Consider the following 19,028-nt stretch of genomic DNA (forward strand, 5'->3'; position numbering starts at 1 on the left):
TTATATTAATCCTTTTATAAAATAGCCTTCCCAAATACTCTCCTTTCACAGCCCACTCATTCTCCCTGTGTCAGTGGTTCAGAGCACTTCCATGTTGCATTCCATGTCACTGGCAGGGCTGCAGATGAGCCTGTCACCCAGCTAGTCCTGGAGAGCTGCTGAACAAAGTGTTTGAGGCTGGCAGCTCCAGCCTCCACAAAGAAAAGTGTCAGAAGAGGATTACTCCTGGGGGAGAAGAGAAATCTGGCATCCTTCTCATTTCCTACTTGCTTTTTTCCCCTCCCATTTTTTTACAGACCTCCATTGTGCCTTCACCTTACAGCAAAAAGAAGGGGCCTAGGAGAGATTGCCCATGCCTTTCCTAGCGAACTTGGACTTTTCCTACTGTACTCAGTTCTAGCAGAAGCTGAATGAAAATATTTTCAAAATATATAATTCTCTCCATTGCTTCTTAGTTTTTGAAACAAAGACTCACAAAAACTACTGGTGGCTTTACAGATGTGTCAGTGGGAGCACGTCAGGAGAGCATCCTGAGTCCTGAAGTGCTCCTGACAGGATCTGATGGCAGCTACAGCACCCACTGGTACCCCACACATCCCACACTGGGTGCTAGAGCTGCCTGACCCTGAGGCATGCTGGTGTCAAACATCTCCACTCCATCCCTCTCACAGAGCCTGTAGGAGAGCTCCAGAGGGGAACTCACTTCCTGTTCCCTGTTGCTAAGCATCAGGGACATAACAGTTCTCCAAGTCACAACATGTCCATCAGCTTAGACTTGAGAAAGGTCTCCATACACACAGAGCAGGGGGAGTCCCACCAATTAGGGAAATTTCCAGGAACAACTGGAAAATGTATAAATCTCAGGTTAAGTTGCAGAGAAAGTGAAAGAGAGCCGGGTCCTTAATGCAAGCAGGACATGTTACCTTGTCTGTGGTCATCACGTACAGATTTTCTTGGGTTTGATCAAGAACCAGGTCCTTCTTTACAGGTTTGTTTCGTTCAATGGTAAGAGAGCTGTACTCGGTTGCAGTGGATGACAGGAACACCTATTTTGTGGAAGAAAAAAAAAAAAGGTTGTTAATGTTGCCTTTTCCCCACAATTATAATTGTATCTGGCTATTGCTATATAAGATAACAAAAATGTTTCTAAAAATATATTAAGAACAAAAGGAGGACTAAGGCAAATCTTCAAGAAAGACATTGAGGTGCTGGAGAGTATTCAGAAAAGGGCAACAGAAATGGTGAAGGGTCTGGAGTACATGTCTGATGAGGAATGGCTGAGGGTGTTCAGTCTGGAGAAATAGAGGCTCAGGGGAGACCTTAACATTCTCTACAACTACCCAAAAGGAGGTTATAGTGAGGTGGGCATGGTAAGCATCACCATGTCCACCACTAAATCATGTCTCTAAGCACCACATCCACATGACATATCATGTGGTTTGGTGGGACTTGGCAGTGCTAGGTTTAAGGTTGGACATGGCAATCAATATCCTTCAAGCAAGAGAAGGTGTTTGGTGTTGCAGTCTTGATATTTTAACATCACAAAGATGTCAAGCCTTAAGCACCACACAACTAGAATTTATCAGAGCTTCAGCTTGGGCTTTGTATTGCCACCTCTATTCACTGAATGGCCAGAATGACTGCAAAATGAAAAGTTGCTCTTAAATCAGTATGAGCTTGAATAGAGATAAGGGTAAAGCTGTTAGATTACCTGAGGCTGTTTATATAAAGCTCTCAGTAGGTATATAATCCTTTGGGAAAATGTCATTCAGGCAATGCTAATTCAATCTGTGTATCAGATAGCTGAGGTACATCAGAAATAATGTGTCTTTTCTTTGAGATGAAAAAAACCAAGCTCCATCAGAATTTGCTCCTAGTATGAGATCTTATAAATCCCATTCTGACTTTTGCTTCATAACCTTTTCTATACCTTCCAGTCTTTTAATCCAGTTTGTTACCTTAAGAATTTTACCATCCGACGTTCCCAGAAAGGCCACGGTGTGCCCGTTCTCCACAGCCACAGTGACGGCCGTGAGATTCATCCCTTCTTTCTGCAGCACCGCCTTCTCTATAACTCCATTCCTGCTTCCCAAAAGGTACGGCAAGTGTTCGGAGCCGCAGGGGAAATTTTTGCTTGCATTCTAACAAGGAATAGCAATACAGAGTGATGTTAAACATTCAGATCACTAATTCCTAGCTAAGAATGAAGTGCAGCCCTAGTACTAGACAATATAATACCCCTCAGCCACGGAGCGTAGGAAGAGAGAAATGGATTGTCTGGGCATTTGCCCTCCAGCCAACAAGCAGTAATCAGACAGCAGCCTGCTAATTGAGAATTGCTTCCATGCTTTCACTTTCCAAGAGACACAGGGAGAGAATTTTTTTTTTTTCTGTTTCATTATAGCAGCAGTTTAAAAATTAACCAGTTGGTTTAATTAAAATGAAAATGTCATAGAGACTGGTTTAGCCAACTTTGCCTTGACAACTGCTTTTTTAGTTGCTGTTTTGTTTCTTACTTTGCTGCAATCCATAAAAAAGCAACTCCCTGGCAACTGTCTCGTGAACTTAAAAATACTTCCTCCGCACTATGATTTAATCTTGAGCGGCAGCAAGAGCTACCAGAAGGAAGTTCATTCACACCTTGCCTTTCCTGCTATATTTGGTAACAAAACCATGTTTCTGATTGGAAATCCACACCTTATTTTTGTCAGGAGCCACAGCCACTCATCACATTCAGGATTTCTGTGTTTGATGCTCACTCCATATGCAGGGTAGTGTAGCAAGTCACACTGGTGGTTCGAAGCAAAATGTGCAATTTTGACTCACCAGCACTAGTGACTTACTGTGTAGGAGAAGGCTTCAGTCTGACAAGATTATGGGTCAATACCAAAAAAAGGTATTCCCATGCCCCATCTCTTCAGCTGTTCACTCCTCTCCCTGGACTATAGCACACCACTTCTCAAGTTGTGCTCAAACAGCTGCTTATGCAAGTGTGTACCTTGCTTGGATTGGGAAATTAAGATATCCTCCTAAAAGCTGGCTGGGTTATTTTTAAGATTATTCTATTTCTCAACCCAGTTTAGGGTTGGCTGTAGTAATGAATGAGTGGCATGCACAAGCAGGGCTTGAGAATAGAGTCGTGTGGGCAAAACAATCATAAAGCCAACAGAAATGCTGAAAATTGCCTCTTAGAGACAGTCATAGGTTGAAGAACAATAACTGAACTGTTGTAACAGTACCCTTCAAAAACCTTGTAGTCAAGGTAATGACAGGCCATAAAAGGAGGTCTACCATGCTATGCAAGTATTTTGAGTGACATCAAAATATGAACACCAACTGAATACAGGAAATCTGGGTATTTCAGTTGTCTAATACAAATACAAGTGAGAAAAAAATGCTGAATTACAGATACATCTAAAAGATTCTTAATACCATTTAAGAGCATTGTAAATACACTGAAATTACAATTATCTACAGTGATCACCTGGAAGCTGCTCATGGATGCAAAAAAATCCCTGCATTTGACTTAATAACTCCCATACCAGAAGGAACCCTTTAAAAGAAATACATTTAGAAAGCAACACTTGCCTTTGAAAAAACATCAAATCCTTTCTAAGAGACTCAAAATTTTGTGATTTCTTACTTAACCTAGTCCACAACCCTCCCCATTCCATTTCTGTAGTGAATCCATCTACTGAGTTTTCAGTCATCTTAATGCAGTTTAGCGCAAAGCCACCCCAAAGCACGTAGTTGTATATGTTTCACAAACTTTAACACAGATTCTAAAAATAATATTTATATTATTCATATTACCAGTCCATGTAATTCACACGGGTTTTCTGCTGAAAAAAGTTTGTAAAATGAGCTGGTGTTCTTTTTAGTGTAGCAATCGTTCCGGTTTTTTTCCATCTTTTCATTGATCTGCCGCAAGGAAAACACACACATGGCAGATTTTAGAGAGCCATCATCTTTGTTTACTTTGCTGAAGAGTGCAAGAAGAACTTTGTCATCTGAGGGAGTATCTGCATGTTGTCGCTCCTGAGCCATGCTCTCAGCCAGTTCTTCTCCAGGGGTAGAGACGTAAGCAGAATGACAGTGGTCATAGGCACCATCATCATCTTTGCAACCCAAGTCCATTTCAAAGTAGGAATAATAATGGGCATCATCTTTGCACAGACGTGCAATGAGTGTGCGGTTGTTGATAGATTGTTTCTCTTGTTGATTGAAAATAAAATAAACATAATTTTTATCCTCAAAAACTGCCACAAATTGTTGTGTACTTGATGAGTGATAAGCTGACTTAACAGCTGTTGAGTCTGTATACATTTCAAAAATGTCTTTCCCATCCCTGGCGTAAAGCTGCCGAGTGCTGATTATGACCCCATTGTCATTTGGTCCATTCCCTTTCCCAACAAACAGCACTTGGTCATTATTCAAGGAAGTGATCAGTCCCACAGTTGATACATTCTCATCGTTGCTTGCTACAAAGGACTTTTCTCCACTACTGTCTACGTAATACTTCTCTTTGCTAATGTTTTGTAGATCTCTGATGGCACAGATTCCCTTAAAAAGGCTTCCACATACCACAGTTGTATTATCCACCTTGTTCAGCAACAGTAATTTGTTATAATTGTCAGTCAGTACGGCCTCTTTACATTGATTTTCATCAATGGGAGGTGTGCATTTTTTGTTGTCCTTTCTTGGACCTGTTTCTACAGATGTTATTACTTCCAGGTTTTCTGTAAGCTGATACAGTGCATTTACCACTCCCAAATAGATTATCCCAGTGTCATTATCCACTGTTAGATGATTTAGCTCTGTAGCACTCTGAAAAAATTTCAGTTCCTCATTTCTGGATAAGGTGATGCAAAAACAGCTCAAGATGGTCAGTGTCCAGATCCATAAAGCCATTTCTATGTAGTACCTAAAAAGGGAAAGAAAATAATAACATGAAACATATAGAAAAATACAGTTTACACAAAACTGAGAAATGTGGAAGTTTTTCATTACTTAAATAAGCTTATCCTAGTGCAGATGTAGACAGCATGAAGATTATGGAAAACCTCAAATCCTGTTAATTGCCTAGCAATTGAATCTGTTGGGGAAAGATTTAGCAAGGTCATATGTCTAAATGATGATCATATAACCAATTAGATTGATTACATGATTGTGCTAAAGTACAATGAGAACAGCCAATTTGAAACAACATGGAGTGACAAAATGTGGTAGTGCTTGTTCTGACTGCATCATACTGTGTCAATTATTTATTGCTGAACATTTAAAAATAATTTGGAAAATCCCAGTTTCGGGTAGCTCCTCCTTAAGAAGTGTGTGTGGGGAATTTACATAAAAGTGTTGGCAACATTTTGTATTGTGAGCTTTCCCCAGAAAGTAAAAAACCTTCCACTGCATACAAGCAAGTCTGGATCTGGCTGCTGATGTTTTTTGAGAAGGCATTACACTAATCCTTCATCAATGTGAAGCCAGAAGATGGTAAACCCCTTAATATGCAACATTGCCTTTTTCTGCTGGTACGCGTTAAACTCCAACACTTTCATTCACTAGAGCACTGCAATTTAATAGTTTCAAATCTGTCCTAAGAACATCACTTAAAAATTTTTGGGGAGTATGATTCTGTTACGTTTTTAAAATCCCTTTCATAATTAATTCCCAAGCAGATAACCTGTTGGAATTAGAGAAAGACCTTCTGAAACTTGTAAGCAGGGGTCTAATTCTAATCTAAGAGTTAAATGAAGAGTCTTGGCTGACTTCCTAAGGCCTGAACGTTTTGTTTATGTTTCCTCAAAGTGTTTAGTTCTGAGAGCAAAAAACAAAAAGTGGCATGCTTGGACACATTGATGTTAGGGGAAGAAGATGATTACTGTTTGGAGGAGGATCAAATACATCCATCATATCTTCATTTTCAAAGTCAGCCATGGGCTTCTTTAATCAGATGAGAAAAGAACCTGTAAATTTGCAGGGAATCTCAAGTTAAATCTGAAAATATCTGGAGTGATGAAAAAATAGAAGAGGAAAGGAAATAAAATAGAAAGGAAATAAATAGAACAGAAACAATTAAAAACACAGAAAAGACTAGAGAAAAATTTAACAAAGCAATCTAACAAGCAATAGTCTCATGGAAGGAGGAAAAGAACATGAAATGCTAAAACCAGAAACTGAAAAAAAAACTTTAAAAAATAACAATAAAGGAACCATGCTCCTTTGTCACATATTACTTACTATTCTGAGCGATAGATGCTGGTGGGATGTGAAAGAGAATGGCTGAATTATCATTTATACTGGATAACTAAGAATAAATGCTAACACCCTGGATGTAAAAGTTTGAGCAGGGAAGGAAGGACTTTTGTTGTGAGCCTAAGTCATCTGTGAGCTCCCCAAACCAGCGCAGCATTGCCAGCAATGCGTAAAGACAATGCCTGTCCTCTAGTATTTGAGCATGTTTTGCTCCTCTATGAAGAAAATACACGTGCGATGGTGAGAAAAACTGCTCTAAAATCAGAGTGAACTGAACTCCTAAATCCCCAAAAACTACTAAATGTAACTCAGGATAAATAAAATGCTAACTTCTATCTTGTTTTGCTGAAGCTCCTATCATGTACCAAACTGAGTACTAGCTATAAAATGATGCCAAAGACAAGAGAGTACGTCACCAGCAGCACAAGCCGGACTTTCTAATGATAGATTGAGTTCCTATGACAGTGACCAAGAAAAGGCTAAGAATTATAGCCTGTTCTCCAGACACACAGACTTTAGCACATGCTTTGCAATGTAATGAAGTGTTGGATCTCTTTACAACAACAGTTGACCTGCTCTAAGGAGCCCAGAGTTCCTCTGAATTCTTCTCTTTTCTTAATGCTTCCAATGACTTCAGTTTTCCAGCTTTGATCCCATCTTACTTCTCCATTACTAAATGATATGTGATAATGCTTGTCATCTAGTTTCAAATATTATCCCTTATAGTTATCTTCAATGAAATAAAAAACCAGCTTGACACACTACTGCAGTATTTTTTCATACAGTTTTTTACATGTCAATGTTCTTATAATTCTATTGCCTATTGAAAAAGGATCAAATGCAAAATTGACATTAATTTGGTCCTGCTTTTCTCACAAAGTAATTATTTTTAGATTATTATAATCTCTGCTCTCAAAGAAACCCCCATAAATAACTCTACTTGTAAAATATGCCTTAAATGAATGGAAAATAATTAATTGTACCTTAATTTCTGTACTCATTCCCCTCCACATTCCTGTATTTCAGTGGATTGAAAACCCCCATTTTGTCCATTGGTGGCATGCAGGACACAGAGGCTGCATTTGCAATACTCCTGCCATTGTCCCAGAAGAACGAAGAGTCTTGCTGGTCCATGCCAGAACCAGAATAAAAAATAAATTTTGCATGTCTAAACCAGTCTCTCAGAGGATTAATTAATTCTCTGTATAAAAATGGGTAATGCTTTCTCCCTATTATTTTCTGCCTTGTTTACTTATAAATTTTTTTACTTAAATTATTCAGAACTACATGCACTCTCCATTAATAATGCCTTATCTTTGTTTGTTTATTTGTTTGCTTTTGTTATTTACTCCTTGCCACTCCTGTCTAATGCCAACCCCCATCAGATTAGTTGAGATCTCTATGCAAGGTAACAGTTCATAATTCTCTGTCCTTATTAGTTTCACTTTCCATCCTCTCTCCAAAGCAAATAGTAAATAAAAATTACATACACTATGAAGAGATTCAGATGTAAACTCTCCTTCACTTATCAAAGAGCAGGCTTAAGAAAATTTAAAAAGCAAATAGCATGAAATGAGATGAACTACAACCACAGGCCACTTACACCTGTTTTTAAGTTAATTGGGACAAGCAGCTGGAAGAATCCTTCTATGACCAGCTGGTGTGATAAGAATGCCAGAGCTGTTATTAACACGGTTGCTGTGCTGAATTAGGTGCTCTGGAAATGTATCAAGAAGCAGTCTCCTGCTGTGAAAAACTTCCATTTTAAATGAACACGTTGTATAAACACAAGAGAAAAGGTGTAAGAAGCATAGGCTGGAGCACAGAATCCATGATGTTCTGCACAGGAAATGCATTTCTGATGGCTTAGTCACATATTCTATTTACACACAGGCCTGGGTGGCTTACTCTCAAGTCATGCCCTGGTCCTGAGAGCTGCCACACACCCTCCACCCTCAATTTGCTCTTAGTTTTAAGCCTTTACAAGACTCAGGATATAAGAAGACCAACAGAGCATTTGCTCACATAATTTTTTCTCTCTCTCTAAGTCTTGTCTCCATCCAGCCTCTTGTCCCCACTACTGCTTCCTACAAGAAATATGAAATTCTAGGATTTATGTGCAGGAAACACAAGGCATGCAGGAGAACACTTCATACAGGGGAACTGCCATAAAGAGACACTGTGTTTGTAATCACACAACTACCAGAGCTCTGCCCCACAGAGTTCAATTTCAAACTAAGTACCCATAACTTTGTATCTTTCTACTCATGCAAGACCAATAACCTTAAATATCACCCAATTCTTCAAAAGGCATGCAAAAAAAAAAAAAAAAAGGAGCATCTACAAGCACAAAATGAGCTTCAAATTGACTTTGCATTATTACAAACAGCCCTAAGAACTAGAACTAGCACCATGCTGCCTGGACTTGGCAGGTGTTCTTCAGTGTAAAGTCATTTGCTGTGCCTGAACACAGGAACCTTCACCTTTCCAGCCATTCCCCATCAACTTAGCCTTTGATATACCTTTAGCTTTACTCTAATTAATTTCTTAGTTTTGCTTCAGCTGTAAGTGAAATAATACCAAATTTTGTCTGAAACCGGAATAACTGAGAAGTAAAACAAGTGTTATTCCCAAAAAGCAATGGACAAGAAAATCTTCACTGAAGAAACAATCTTGCCATTTTAACTTGTGGGTTTTTTTTGTGGAGTATTTCTTTATTACTCACATATATGCTTAATTAAGCCCTGCTAAATCATCTCGTCCAGACAAGATTTTTTTTACTTGAAATTCTGGTCTAGAGACAAGCACTTCTGCCAAGCAAGGCAGGTACAGATATGCTTTAACAGCGAGAGGCAGAAAACTGTGATTCTTCCAGCAAACTTCCCCTTAATCAGAGGGACTCCAAAAGATGTACAAAATAAATTTTTCAAAAAAAAATTGGTAAAAAGGACTCAAAAACTGTGACACGAAAAAGGTAAAATCCAAAGAATTCACTCCAATGACATAGCTATTTGGAGAAAGATGAATGAAAATTCTCTTCTCTTTCATTTTGATTAACATTTTAGCTTTTATTAAGTGTGCCAGAGGTTGAAAAGAATTCAGCTTTCAGTTTTGGGCTCAAAAGAAGTCAAACCAGAAACTGAAAAATGTATGAGAAGCAGGGGATAACAGATTTTCAGTCTGGATTTGAAAGCTCCTACTTTTTCAAGAACTGTAGGTAAAAGTAAACTCTTCCCCAGTTACAACTTTTACTACTATTTCCTAAAACAAATGAGTGATGGATCAGAGAATGAATGACCTGAAACAACACTGCAGGATTCACACCTATTTCCAAAAAGCATTGCAACATACTAGAAAGGTTTTGGATTTGGACAGAAAGGAACAATTTTGTTGATATACTGTGCCACACATCCAAAATTGGTAGAACCAATGAGAGTAGTGATCACTATGATGGCGTCTTATAGTTGTGACAGTTTGCTGCTAGCAGATGGGACCTGTGGGTCAGAAAACTGTGGGAGGTCATACTGTGGAGAATGAGAAACCAATATCCTCTTCCTTAGATGTTGTGATAGCCCATACTGCTCAAAAGGAACAATTTTCCTTCCCTTTCACTTCTCAAAACACAATTTGCTAAGATGTATAGACTATCTTTATATGGAACAAAAATTCCCATCAGGTTAAACTGACTGTAAACTGGTAACATATGGACAAAATACTTTAATATTGTTTCTATTCCTGGTGTAGAAGACACAAGTTTTTCTTGTTTTCACAAGACAGATTTTTATATGTTGTTTTTTTTCTTTGTTTGAGTAATTGTCAATAATATAATTTTTTTTTTTTTTTTTTTTTTTAGTTTTAGTTATATATTTTTTAGTTATATTAACACGGATCTTCTGTTAAAAGGACTAGCTGAAAATTGCAGATTTGTCAAGGAAATAATGAATGTTACATCCCTCAGTCCCTGTGCATTTTGTTGGTGTTTCCTGCAGTCCCTGGGAAAACAAATGGAAGACACACAGAAACACAAATTCAGGTTACTAAAAACCTGGGTTTCTTATATCAAGAATAAGCTGTGGTGCCCACTAAATCACTCTGTCACTCCATTCCTTGGCTAAACGGCTTGAGAAAAATATGATGAAAGGATCAGGGGTTGAGATAAGGACAGGGAGATATAACTCATCAATTACTGTCACAGGTAAAACAGCTGCAACTTAGGGAAATTATTTTAATTTGTTGCCAATTAAAATCAGAAAAGGATAATGACAACTGAAACCAAACTTTAAAAAACCTTTTCCGCACACCCTCCCTTTTTCCTGGGCTCAATTTTACTCCCAAGTTCTCCACTTTCTCACTGCAAGCAGTGCAGAGAGGTGGGGAATGGCAGCTGCAATCAGTTCATCACACGTCTCTGCCACTCCCCCCTTGTCACACTCCTCCCCTGCTCCAGCATGTGCTCTGTCCCACATGAGACAGTCCTTCATGGTCTTCCCCAAAGTGATTCCTTCCACGGGCTGAAGTTCTTCATGAACTTTTGCAGAGTGGATCCCTCCCACAAGGTGCAGCCCTTCAGGAACAGACTGCTCCAGGGCAGGTCCCTCACAGGGTGACAAATCCTGCCAGCAAACCTGCTGCAGTGTGGCTCCTCTCTCCACAGGCCACAGGTCCTGCCAGGAGCCTGCTCCAGTATGAACTGTCCACAGGTGTTGGGTCCTCCAGGGGCTGCAGGTGGATCTCTGCTCCCCTGTGGTTCTCCATGGGCTGCAGGGGCACAGCTGCCTCCCATGGCCTGCACCACGGGTGAAGGGGAATCCCAGCTCTGGTGCCTGGAGCACCTCCTCCCTCTTATAGACTCACCTTGGTGTCTAAAGAGTTGTTTGACTCTTTTTTTACTACTCTCTTCTTGCTTCTGTTGCACAGTAGTTTTTTCCCCTTCTTCAATCTTTTATCCCAGGATGCTACCATCATTGCTGAGCGACTTAGCCCTGACCATTCCAGGTCTGTTTTGGAGCCAGCTGGCATTGGCTCTGTTGGACGGGGGGAAGCTTCTGGCAGCTTCTCACAGAAAACACCCTTATAGTCTCCATCACCAAACCCTTACTATGCAAACCCAATATACCTATACCATGGGTTCATCTGTCACGAATGAGTTTTACTTTGGTCCGAAGAGGAGTAAATCTATATCCTGTGCCTACTCATCAGCAGAGGCCAGCAGTGTCTGGGAGAGGAGAGTATGCACTGCATGCTCCCCCTGGGAAAGGGCCATGAGCAAGAAGATGTTTCCATCACTCTGGAAATTCTCATCTTTCAGAAGATCTGGGATATCAGCAGCAAAAAGATCTCAGATAACTCACTGCTTGAGATAACCCATTAACTCAAGTAGACACTGTGGCATCCCACAGCCTGGTTAACTGGGATCTCAAGGGCAGCAGGACGGATTTGAAAGGATGAGGAAATGTTGTATGAGCAAGATGATCCAAAGGGAAATTTAAGGACTTTTTTTTTTTTACTTTTGCTTACATCCTTATCAGCCTTCACACAAGTTAAAAATATGAGTTTTCGGAACCTGAACAACCAATCATTTACCAAAGATCACCAAATTCTTCTCACGTCTCAGAGGCTTCAAAGGGGTAGGGAGGGGATTAAACAGGGTATGTCATCCAACTCGAGTACCCTGGCAATCACAGTAAAACATACCACCAAGCCAAACAGAGATGTTTTCTTGTCCCACCTTAGAAAAGGTTTCTCCAGGCATTGCAATTGTATTAACAGCTGAGAAACACAACTGCCTTTTACAGTAGGTTCTATATCCATCAGCATCCCAGCATACCTATGACAAGGATGCTCATGAACTCTGCAAAATTGGCAGGACTGTGTTAAAAATTTGAGGCAAAGAGCTAGAAAATTCAGAATTCATATTAATAATTATGTTATTAGCTTCAAGCTAAATTAATAACACTAATAGTAGTTGGAATCACAACCTTTCATCCATGCACACCTGAACTTTAAAGTATTTAATATTCTGATCCAGATTCAAATTCAGAGCAAGAGGGAGCCATGTGAGCCTGAATTTTTCAACTAGGAGTCACTCAAAAGAGCATTAACAACAGGTAATGAGACTCAGAAAATGAATGCTTAAAAATTTTTGCTATTGCACTCCAGAACTTCCAATAATGTCCTGTTTCTGCAACATCAGCAGGTAAACAAAAGAGAAGAGTAGCACTTTGCAGATTTATATGCACTCTTCGAAGCAGAGACTCTAATGAATTCCCTGGTTCATTTCAGTCAGACCTGGCAATGTTTTGATTTTGAAGATCGTTTGCACCATAGATTCTGCCATAGTGCAAGGACGGGTTTTTTGGCTGGTGTTAGGATTCAAAATAAAATTTCTTTAAGTGAAAATGCTTTCAAGATTTTACAGTGCCAAACAGCCTAAAAAAAAGTCAATAAAAACAGCTGCTGTGGAAAGACCTCATCTGACAGCATTCACTACCAGCAATTACAGATTATAAACTACACTGAGACAAGCTTAGCTTATGCCAGAAAGGTCTCTTCAAATCCTATTTTTTATTATGAAGACAAGTGTTCATAATATATCCCAAATCAGAGGGTTGCACATTCACATTCCAGCCTCAGCCCTAATGCAGGCAGGAGCACACCCAGAGAAGAGAAACACTGCAGAAGCAGACCTGCATTCACACCTTCCTGGACCACCACATCTCCCATTCAGTTTGGGACTCTACATGCATCTTTTTTCCATTCTCTCAGTAGCAATGAAGCACTCATTTTAATGAGGCCTCACTTTTTCAGGTGTTACAAAGATGTAGTTGATCTGTAAGAAAAGCAGCTGAATGATGCATTTAATAGCAAGCAGCTGACTTGTCAGGAATCTGAACCCACAGAATCTCCTCTTTGACCTGCTTTGTGATTTTGTTGAAGCCATGAGATCTCTTAAAAAAAAAAAAATCTTATTTTTATCTACAATCTCACTGAGCATTAATCCCAGTGATGCCCTATGGACTAACATCCAGCTGAATCAGTCTGCAGTCAGCACAGGGCCACAGGCCACTCCAGACACTCCCAAAGCCACTTCCACTTTTATGCTACCTGATCCTGCAAATGGCCAAATCTGATTTGGCCACAAGGGTAAACACCTGCTGCAGCTGCCTGAGCTTCAAGGGGGGATGACTTCCTGCAGCAACCTCTATGCAAGGTGGCCACAGAAGCCCAGCAGAAAGCAGGGATGCCTCATGCACACGCACCAGCTCCATGTAACTCCTAGGTTATTTTATCCCTCCTGCAACCCAGGAAAAAATATTATTTTCTTTTAGCTGGTGAACCTGCAGAAAATGAGAGTCTGTAGCATGGGAAGGAAAGCCCAGGGAGTTAGGATAGTGCTGATTTGCTGGCTTTCCTTGCACTAATAAGGGTATTGCAGCACAAGGAAAAAGATGCATTTATACTGATAGTAAAAGGAGACTCTGTCACCAGCTCCATGCTTCAACAACGAATTGCTTGTTTTCAGTGCTATAAGGTCATCTTCAAGGACTGGTCTCGGACTTCCCCTGGAAGAAGCCAGAAAGGAGGCGGATTTTCTTCCAGCGTGGGGGAATGTGAGCATGACCATGTGGAAACAAACACAAAATACTCTGGCTCCTTCCTTGCCAGAACCAGTTCTTCTGTGTAATTAACCTTGTAATTAACCATTTATCACATGCACAAAGAAATATTCAAGTCAAAAGGACACTTCCAGCATGTATGAATGCAAACTGGGAGTTCACAGGCAGGCAATCAGTCTTGCCATCCTCCTCAAAGCAGAAGCAGCAAACCCCGCTCCGATGTCTGCTGCAGCCGCAGCTTTCGCAGCAGCACCAGCCCGTGTCAGCAGCGTGAACCTGCATGTGCCCCTTGCTGACCTCAGCACAGCCAGAGGAGAGCTGCAAAGAGCCAGCATTTCCTCACTAAGATACAACTCCAGAACAGCACACAGACATTTAAAGCTATGCAGAATTTTGGCACCAGGCAGAGCCAACATTTTTGTCTTCCTGTTATATTACAGTGTCATAGGGCTTAATACAAGCAAGAACCGTGTATAAACTGCAATGATAATGCCATATGAAGCTGACCCTATAAATCAGTGGGGTAAATAAACTTTAACTTATAAATTAATGAAATGCAAATATGGTGAGTAATGAAAAAAAATCCTTTCCTTCCGATTCTACCACTCACTTGGTAGTGTGTCTGCTGCGTGATTCCCTGCCTCATCACCATGTTATCTTCTTACTCTTCTGTTTCTCTTTATTTTGTTTTTGTATTTAGGTTTAACAGATCCCTGCATTCTTAATTTTCATGTATTTATCTATCTGTGCCAGTGATTTATCTAGGACTATTGAGACATAGGACAAAAGTTCTATGAAAATGAGAAGCTATTGAACACACTCAATAGAGTACTACAATATACATTGTACTCAGGCAGCTGATAATGCAAGCCACAAAGAGAGAGGGGTAGACAGGAAAACTCTTGAAACTGAAAGTTTATTGACTGTCAGGAGCTAAGAAACACATAGATGAGGAATAGAGAGTCTTCCTATCCTCTGCCACTGGAGATAAATCAGAGCTATCTGGTTTGTCTTAAAATTTTTTAAACTTATTTGGACCATTTGTATCCTCATGTTGGTGTTACTGATTTTGATCACTCTGAGATTAAAGTGAGGTTTTTTTTTTCTCTCTGTCCTTCAGATTTATGTTCATGACAATTTTTAAAAAGTCTTTTTATTTTTCTTGCCTTACACATTTTTTCTCATTTTTTTACAGCTCCTCCCCCCACCTTCTTAGTTTCTTTTTTTCTTAGGCACAGCTTCCAAGTTCTCTTCTCTTACAGGTGCTGCTACAACAGCCTGAATACTCTTGTGTAAAGTCTCAGATTACAAAGTAGGAGGTAGAAGAAAAAAAAGGGGGAAAAATAAAGGAACAGGAACCTCAGGTAATTTTCAGATCTCAATGGGGATCTCAGACATACTCACTGCCTTATTGACTTCCTATCTCTTTTCAAACCTCACCTGGAAACACCTCTTTTGTTTCTCTTCTGTTTCCTATGGCTTTCCCAGAAGCAAGAAGCAAGAAAAACACAGTGAGACATGCTTAACTTGGCAGCACCTGCTGGTACTCTCCATACTCAGTGCTCACTCCAGCCTGGGGAGTGGGAGGGAATGAATGCACAGAAGAGATGGTGCTGGATGAACTGGAGTCCTGCCTCAGGGAGCCGTGGAGATGAGCTGGTGCAGATGGAGCCACCCAGCAGAAACAACAAACTGGGGGAGCTGCTTCTGCTCATAGACAGAGAACTCCTGCAGCTGAGAGTGGAGCTGGGAGAGGATGGGGAGACACATGACAGCAGGGCAGAAACAGCTTGGAGAAGCAGAGGCATAGCAAGAAAGGGCACATGGTAAATATTTGGTAAGGCTTTTAAAGGGAGATGAGTAGAATAGAATCCACAAGAAAGGTGCCTGCAGGAAATTGAACATGCTAAAATAAACACCATACAGTATAAAGAGTTAAGGACACATACAGAGCAGGCTGTATGTTCCAAGTCACACTTACTCATTATCTATTGTGGCTTTTGGCTGCCACAAGTGCAAAAAAGGTAATTGCAGCATGTTCACTTGCATTTAGCTTTTCCTAGTGTTTTGTTTTTGTTGTTTTCTTTTTGCTTTAATAAATACATGAGGCTCATCTAAATGAATGGAGTGTCCCTGGCTCTAACAGCACAGTGCTGACTTGTGCTGATCCAATCTGCCTGGATAGACACTCTATACACGTCTAAGTACTTCCATTGTATTGCACTCCAAACTTATATAGCTAGTTAACCAGTAATTTGCATGAACCTGACAGCAGCACCTACCTACCTGACAGCAGCCTATCTACTTAAGGGCCTGTCAGCAAAAAGAATTGTGAAATCCTCTTTTATGGATGCATAACACAGTCGTAAAATGTGTTTTCCTTGTTTCAGAAGTATCCAACACAGGAACACTTATTTCAAAAAAGGAGCATGATACAGCATATGATTAAAATGTATTGCTGCCTATTTCACACCAGTCTGTGCCTAACCCCTCCAAAACAGAGGTCCTTCCTTTAAAATTACAAGTCATCAGTCATGCTGAACACAAAACTACAGTCTCCACAGAATGGCTCTCACACACGTGTGACAGACACAAATAAAATCAGTCAAATTGTCATAGGTGGGCTCTGAACCTACTCCAGTTGAACTTGCCAGCTGGGCTAGGACCTATCATGCCTGTCTTGAGGGCTCTAGGAGGATGATGCATAAACTTACTGAGAATCATAGAATGGTTTGAGATGGAAGACACTTTCAAAGATCATCTAGTCCAACTTCACTGCTCTGTGCAGGCCACCTTGAAATAGACCAGACTGCTCAAACCCCCTTCCAACCTGGCCTTGAGTACTTCCACAGATGGGACATTCACAGTCTCTCTGGGTAACCAATTCCTGTTTCTCACCAGCCTCATTATGAAGAATTTAATTCTTATGTCTAATCTAAATCTATCCTCTTTCAGTTTAAAACCATTGTCCTTATCCTATCCCTAGAGGTCCTGGTAAAAAGCTACTCCATTTTTTCTTATGAGTTCCCATTAAGCACTGAACAGGCCTCCCCACTCCTACAGAGTGCAATTTTTTTTTACTTGGAAATGCTGCTGCCCAGTAAGTGCACATACTTATATGATCCTTTCTGCCCTGAAAATATCATAAATCTAATTCTCAAAATATGTCTGTATAATTACTGGTCCCAGATTTACAACTTTCTTTTGTTTCCTCAAAGACTTTTGAGAACCAAAAGTCATGCTTCTAAAGATCAGAGGATGCAATTTGAGATGCATGGAAGTAAATAGAAACAGAAAAACAGACCGTCCCTTCCACTCCTACCATTAACAACCTGCTGGTTGGAGGATTTATTTATCTGCTTGCTGATTGTATGATCAAACCATTCTCAAATAGTATTGTAACCTAAAACAACTGCAAGATTCAGAAATGTATCTATAAAAAGAAAAAGGAAAGGAAAAAACCCTCGTTTTTGCTGTACATAGAGCATCTGGTTTCAGTTTTCTAACACTCAGAGCTGACTCTTCCTAAAAACTGGCAACTCTAAACCCTTTGCCTTTGACTGAGGAGCTGGGCTAACCATGCTCAAACAAAAAAGCAGCAATTTCCAAACTTCTGGCAGCACAGTGCATCCTTAACCTATTGTTTAAATAGATGCTGCCAAGGCATCCCTGTGGAAAATAAACCATGACAAAAGATGCAAACCCATGAGTAAAGCCATGCAAACTCTTGCTACTTTCTTAGCAGAGGAGCTGTAGGACAAGTTGGGCACAGCATCTGCTTCACACAAAGTCCTGCTTAGGATGATCCCACTTCCAGACCCCGTTGTGTTTTGATGCTTGAATAAATGCAGAAGCATGCCTTGTGAAACAGCCAGTGCTAACAAGTGGAAAAGTGGTCTCCACTAAAACTGCTGCTGCAGAGCACAGTGGAATTCTCATTGTTAGAAGAGGAGTTTCTTCCCTGTGTTTGTATTAGGATGGAGAGGTCACTGCAAGGCTGCTCAGCAGCTGGTGGAGTATTTTTCTTCTCACTGCTAAGTCCATTTGGATACATGAGTTAGCAGAGCCAATAAAGGCCAGCTACACTATACAAGGGGAGTAGAGAGCAGTGTAAATCCTCCTCCTTGCATGACCAGTTTCATCCCACAAGACTAATTACTCAGGCAACCTCCAAAGACTTCTGTTGGGCAGCTTTCATCCTGCATCTTCTGAGCTCTTAGGCTAAATGTTTCTTTTACAGCACCCAGTGATGTGGTTAAAAGGTCTAAGCCAAGTATATTTTATGATTGCTTTGTACATTAGGTACTTTGGTATATATATTTCAAATTTGAATTTACAGTAGCTGCCCCATGTATTTAGAAATTTTGTACAGTAGATAAACTCTAAATTCAAACACTGCCTACACTTTCTATTGGAGACTATATATCTAGGAAACTCTTCAAACACAATCACCATATATAAAGACTTTCAACTGTTTAAAAGGAAATAAGCTGAAAATGTATATGGGTATATTAAGACATAAAGTTTATTGTGCTGATGTGTAAGGATAATAGGAAATATGCCTGAGAGCATGATGTCATTGAAAACATAATCTGAATTCCTACCCAAACAACTGTCAGAATTCCAGTATTTCATATATATGTTCTAAAACAATTTGGATAGTCTCATTTGCAAGGAACCAGAATGCATAGCTCAGTTGTTTCAGGAGCACTTCCAAATTTATGCATAGTGCATCAGAAAAGAACAAACTATTATTGCAATAGCTGAAAACTGCAAGTTTTTGTTCAGGCTGCATATTTTACAAGAGAAGTCCATCTATAGACTCAAGTAAAAAAGAGCAATTTTATGGGTTAGTTTATCCTGTAAAGTATTCTCCCTAATCCTTGTAAAAATATACTTCGTGCTAATCCTTCTGCCTGAAAGCATTTTTGCAGACAACTTAGAACATTTCTATTACCTTTTGTTAGCTTTAAACTGATCTAATTTACCTGGTTTTCATCAGGTTTATTAGGGTCTGTCTAGATACCAGATTTTTATAGTTGATCTGGTCTTGTATAAAATGCTCAAACTGGTATATTTTAATTTCCCAAATGGACATCTGTCTTCATCTGCGTCTTGCAAAATGCTAAATACCTTCCTGGTCCTTAATTAATTAGG

At 39.9% G+C, this 19,028-nt stretch overlaps 1 protein-coding gene across 3 annotated transcripts in view; it reads right to left on the reverse strand.

Moving 5' to 3' along the window:
- Positions 1-19,028, reverse strand: part of PLXNB2 (plexin B2) — a 248,868-nt gene that overhangs the window by 73,591 nt on the left and 156,249 nt on the right. For all 3 annotated transcript variants that reach the window (XM_021555245.2, XM_021555246.2, XM_021555247.2), the window contains 3 exons: positions 3,814-4,924; positions 1,959-2,141; positions 924-1,046 (listed from right to left, as the gene is read on the reverse strand). In XM_021555245.2, the coding sequence (XP_021410920.1) occupies positions 924-1,046; positions 1,959-2,141; positions 3,814-4,924 (1,417 nt within the window). The remainder of the gene's footprint in view (positions 1-923; positions 1,047-1,958; positions 2,142-3,813; positions 4,925-19,028) is intronic.

Source organism: Lonchura striata, chromosome 5 (genome assembly GCF_046129695.1).
Source record: "Lonchura striata isolate bLonStr1 chromosome 5, bLonStr1.mat, whole genome shotgun sequence".
In the NCBI taxonomy this organism is placed as follows: domain Eukaryota; kingdom Metazoa; phylum Chordata; class Aves; order Passeriformes; family Estrildidae; genus Lonchura; species Lonchura striata.